At 27.0% G+C, this 6,000-nt stretch overlaps 1 protein-coding gene across 6 annotated transcripts in view; it reads right to left on the reverse strand.

Annotated features, from left to right (window-relative positions):
- Positions 1-5,764, reverse strand: part of LOC142326450 (glycine dehydrogenase (decarboxylating), mitochondrial-like) — a 158,763-nt gene extending 152,999 nt beyond the window's left edge. For 3 of the 6 annotated variants that reach the window (XR_012756787.1, XR_012756788.1, XM_075368975.1), the window contains exon 1: positions 5,207-5,758. Coding sequence is in view for 4 of the 6 variants with exons in the window: in XM_075368975.1 (XP_075225090.1) it covers positions 5,207-5,267 (61 nt within the window). In the remaining 2 variants the exon portion in view is untranslated. Of the gene's footprint in view, positions 1-5,206 lie in introns of all 6 variants that reach the window. The other 3 variants (XM_075368977.1, XM_075368976.1, XM_075368978.1) reach the window with 3 other exon arrangements.
- Positions 5,765-6,000: the final 236 nt, after the last annotated feature.

Raw genomic sequence — 6,000 nt, forward strand, 5'->3', positions numbered from 1 at the left:
ATACTTAATTCACATAAAACTCGATAATGTCACATAATATAATATATTGCTGTGACATATTACATAATATAGATGTATTGCATCACATAATATAAGGGAACTAAATACACATTCTGCCAAGTGTAAACCAAGCTATGTTCTGTCCAAAGTAAAAAGCACCAATAAAGAAATTGATTAAGCAGAATATATAAGTTTATACTATTATTACTCCTTTACAACAAATACCATCAAAATGATTTTCATATGTTTGTTTTGATGGCAATGCCATATTTTTGAAATAAAGTTACATATGTTACTTTAATTTTTTTCTAAAATTAATGAGAATTTTTCTCATAATTAGGAAGGATGTTCAGAAGGGTTAAAGAGAAATCCAATATACAGACTAAGATTACATTATACTATGCTAGTTAAATGCAATTTCTTATTTAAAGGGTTGTGGCAGCAGGAAATAGACAGACTTCTATAAATCTGGCATAAGTAATATTAACTTTAATCAGAGATTGGTTGAACTGTTAAGTAAGGTCCAAGCAAATATCAAAAAACAATTGCTAAAATTAGTTATGTTCTTTAACTTTTTTTTTTACAGAATATTTATTTTTAAATAGTTTTTTCTAATATAATAAAGTAAAAGGTCATAAAATTTTAATTACAGCTGAGATACATAAGTTATCCACTGTTATTGTTTTAACCTTTTAATTTTAAATTCTGAATTCCAAATCTATTCACCAAGATGTACAATAGGAGGTCTGTTCAAAAAACTCTGAACTTTATTTAAATAGTGCTCCAACATGAAGATGTAGAAATGATTGCTAAGTGGTACCGTATAGTGGTTTCCTTCATGATAAATGTCATTAGTTACATTCTCCCACTACTGTTTTTCATTGAGAAATAGCAAATTTTTCATGTATAAATAGAATATGGTTTGTGATACTCAAGAAAGCAAATTATTCACGAGGAGCGAGAAATATTAAATTTTGCTTGAACTTAAAAAAATATTTAAGAAGATTAACTAGTTGATGAACTACTCTTTAGAAAGTTTACGGTGACCGATGCACGAGAGACTGCATTTGTTTTGTAGATGAAAAATTTAGATGCACCTTAAATTCCTGTCACCTTGGATCAAAAAAAGTTTTGCCATGATAGTATATTTTAAAAATTATTACTTTTTAAATCGAAAATAATTCTTTGGCTAATTAAAAAGATTTTTGAAATAATAGGTATCAAAGTAACAGGGTACACCAAAATTGTTCTTTTCAATACAAAAACATCTAATGAAAATGGATTTTTTCATATAAAAAATGCTGAAAATAAACCTAAAATTTTATATCGTTTAAAAAATTTAACATAAAATAATTCAACATTTAAATAAACAACATTGTTTCAAAAGTCTTAGATGCATGATACAGTAATACTTAGAACATACATAATATTTAAAAATGAGTGTGTACATAAATCTTTTGACAGCAGCAGATTAAAAAATAAATAAAAAACTGTTGAGATTTCCTTCTTCAGAGTTTCTATTAGAATAAAGTTGTAATTCAAATAACTAAAAAATATTATACCAAAACATGCAATTATAAAAACTTTAAAAAAAAACAACAAAGATTAGCACATTAAAAAAGATTATGTCACTCTTCATTAATAAAATTTGATAATTATCTGATACCAATCTTCCAATTTAATTAAGATCTTGTAGGAATGAGTGCCATAAGCTGCACAACAAAACTAACATTATATACAAATTAATGTGTTCTACAGAGGTTTTAATCTATAACTACCGAATGTTGTTCTGCTCAAATCGATTTCCTCCTTCAACTCCAAGAGACAAAAGATTGTCTATTGTTCTACCTTCACTTAACTCTGTAAAATAGTTAAGAGGAAGGCAGAATTGTGATTTTATAAACTTTGGAGAGTAAACTCAAGGAAACATTCTGAGACAATCTCTTACTTTTACATGACGTTACATTAAACTTACATTAAAGTGAAAATAGTATATGGGGATAAAGTAAACTACACTTAAAATGTTAGTATAATTCCCACATCATAGTTACCAAAATACTAACAAAGAACTGATAAATCCAGACGTTTTTATGATCTTATTCATGAATCAATAAGATGTAGCAATTATAAATGTTAATGCAATTCCAAACAAGCAATTAAAACATTGGGCACAATTTGATTAGATGTAATGTCTAGCGTACCTTTCACAGTTTTTCAGATATTAAAAATATGGAACAATATTATTAATAGCTACTGCAAAATCCAACTTATCTAAACACAGAGTTTAACATTTCATACCATTATAACTAATGTTATTAATAGCAATTACACAACTTTACTATATTTGTTAAATTTTTCACTTTCCTTAATCATTCTGTTTCTCCCAATCAAACAATATTACTACTGAAATCTAAAAAAAGAGTATTTTAATCTAATGATAAAAGTAGTTCTATTTAAAAAAAAAAACTATAAAGTTACAATTTTTATTCAGTTAAATTTGCAGTATTTTTCTTTTAAATTTTCTACAATTTCAACTAATGTCTAAGTAACTATTACACAAGATAAAATCCTTTCATCCCTGATACTGATTAGAATAAAACAGGCGACTGAATCCTCTAATTTGTTATACTGATATTTAAGGTACAGGCAACAAACATTACCAGATGTACTAGCTTAACACCAAACTTTATAAATATTTAACTGAATGAAAAAAAAAAGGTTATAGATAATTCAGGCTTAAGATATTTTTGTCTTTAAAATGCCAGAAACATTTAAAGTAAAAAGCTACAAGATTTCCACACCAAAAAAAAATTAAAAGTATGCTATAAAACTTACACTTGTTCAGCCAGAAACTACAGAAACACTTCTGAATAGCTTTATTTAATTTGTTCCAAGATGATGTCGAGTTAAAAACAAAAAAAAATATTGTTCAGGTTATTTATTATATTCCATGATATCCTGCAGTCATTCAATACACCATAAACGGATTCTGCATAACATCCTTTAGCGTTGAATGTATTAAGCAATAACAACTTATGTCCTACTATGTAATGATTCCATTGCATATGGAATACATAATGAAATAACATCACATAATTATACTAACAAGATATTAATTAAAAATGTAAAACAAAATTTTATAAAATTGTTCCTAAAGATTGGCAAAATTAAAAAAAAAATAGGTCAATATTCTCATTAGGTAGGAGAGCAACTGTTAGTATTTAAAAGTTAATGACCACAGCAGTCAATGCTACTTAAAATAAATTAACAATATGGTTAAATAAAATAGCAAAACAATTCTATAATAAAAATTATTTTCATTAGTCAGAAGCAATTATTTTCATGATGGATTTTTAATTTACTACAAACTTAAAAAGATACGAGTGAAGTAAAATTTCACAATATTAACATTCTTTAGCATGTACACACTCACTGCATTAATTAATTTACTGAAACTATAAACAAAATCATCAATCATGCATGAAGCATTTTTTTCTTTTAAACAATTTCCATTTTAAAGTACCATTCTAAATAATTTTTGGATCAGAAACACACATAACATTTGACTATAACAATAGTGAACCTTTGGAATGTAGCAATGCAGTTGTATCCTCTCATGATCTATTTGCATTGCATGCAAAATTAAAAATACAGCAAATCAAAAGCTGTAATTTGTTTTTTTTGGAAAAAATTATTATGCTGCATTAATTCACGGGTAAATTTAATACAGCTATGAGCCAAATATTATAAATGAAAATAATGTCAAGACTACAGCACTGTCTGTTATGAGGAGGAGTTAATTTGTTCAATAAGGAAACTTTACGTTCATTATTTTCTTGAAACTCAAAACAAATTTTACATTTCCAATTTCTTGATTACGGGATCACAACTGATTCATAAGCGGTAAAAAAACTACTAGAAAATATTCACAACTAAAGATACAGAGAGCTTCAAAAGTATTATGTTTTTGCATGATAATTTTGCACAAATCTTTAATTGCTTTTCCTATGGCCCCTTGAATCAAGAAATCACATTTTTCTGTATTTTAAAAAATGGCTGTAGAATTTTAGAAATTATGAACTGAAACAAAATAAATGGATAGTTGAAATCACTGACAGGACAATTTTCTGAATATGGCGTGTGAAGAGGCTAGTGAGATATATACTTAAATCAATTTTTAGCTTTTTTTTCATTTTATTTTTAATTCAAAATGTCCTTACTGAAAACATTTTTGCTGCTTGATTATAGTAAATCTACAGGAAAAATCCATTCAAATTCAGTTATTTTTTAATCATTGAGTCTGTTAATTTAGTAAAGGAAAAATAATATATTCTATGTGTTTATTTAAAAAGGTATAACTACTTTCTTTCGTTATAAAAATGATATCAAATATCTCCATTTAAAAAATACATCTGATCTTTGATGTACAAAAAAAAATTACACTTTGGTATTAAAGTAATGTTGTATCATATTTAAAACAAATAACCATAATTAACATTTTTTTAAAATGCTGAATGAAAGTAAGTTGTAAATAATAAAATAATCACCATTTGTCTAATGGCTAAATCAATACAAAAAAACCAAATGGTTTTAAAAGAACATAAATAAATTTAACAGGTAATAAATTAAATACTAATACTCATAATTTAATTTAAGAATTATTTTCTTATAAAATTTACATTATAACACTCATAATAAATAGCAAATTTTGCAAGATTGCAAATTAATTTTAAGCTTTTTTATTTTATTCACTTTCCTAGTGCTTCAACTTATAAGATCTGCATTTAAAAAAATTGTAAAATCCTTTTTTATAAGTTTATAAAATATATAACTGCTGTCAAAAAAACAAATAAACATACAAACATAGAATCAAATACAAAAAAAAATTAGATAATACACTCTTTTTACAATTGTTTCATTGGACAAAATTTTCATTTGACTAAATGTACACAAACATACTTATGACAAAATTATATAATTTCTCAAATACATATTTATGTATTAACAGTATTAAAGAAAAGCTGTTATTCTCAAATAAAAGAAAAATGACATAGAATGACTCACTGATCCAGAATACGAGTAATTAGTTTATTTTTTAAAAACTATTTTCATTACTACTTGAATGACAATATTTAAAAATAAAATGTTAAGATATTTTACACAATTATATATTTTTGTTTAATTTTTTTTAACAATAATGACTTACCAGTTATTAAAGTGTGGTCTCCAATTATTGTTTCCTCTAAAAAAAGGTCTAGGTCCCACATTATGTGTCTGTTGAAAATTTTCTGAAGGAGGACCGCCGCCAGAAGGTCTGAACCGAGGTGGCATCCCTCTTCTAGGACCTCTCCATGATTTAGGACCAGAACCTCTTGGCCTAAACACAGGGGGTTGTGAAATTAATGGTGGTGGTGCATTAAGAGGAGGAGGTGTATTAAGAAGTGGCATCCATGTTAAATCCTCTATCACACCGCCATCATCCTGTTCATCATTTTTTATGTTACTCACTGGATTATTTAAGTCCAAAATTTGGCAAGCAATGTTATTTGGCAACCTTGTTCAACATTAGAAAAACCTGGCCCGGGCACTGGGTTCGGAAATCTTGGTCCTGCATTATTAGGACCACAAAACCTAGAGTTTGTGTTTGGAAACTTTGGTCATGAACTATTATTTTGAGGTACAACATTTTCATCCTTTTTTGTAAGATGCTGTTCCGTTTTTAATTCAGGAACTCCTCTTTTATCATCTTCATTGGGGAGACGATTCACAGATTTCTGACTAGTGATTTCAACCCCGATGTTCCCTGGATGAATTTCTGGTTTAGTTGACATTTAGGAGGCAATGGAGGTGGCATTATTTCACTGAGTTCAATAATATTTTTTGGAGGAGAAGGATTCAACTTATGTAAAGGTAATTTCTTCTTAGGCTCTTCTTTTTCTTTCAAAGGAGACTCTGTTAATATTTTATTTGCTACAGATATATTAAACGATATGGACTGGC

Source organism: Lycorma delicatula, chromosome 6 (genome assembly GCF_047948215.1).
Source record: "Lycorma delicatula isolate Av1 chromosome 6, ASM4794821v1, whole genome shotgun sequence".
NCBI classification, from domain to species: Eukaryota; Metazoa; Arthropoda; class Insecta; order Hemiptera; family Fulgoridae; genus Lycorma; species Lycorma delicatula.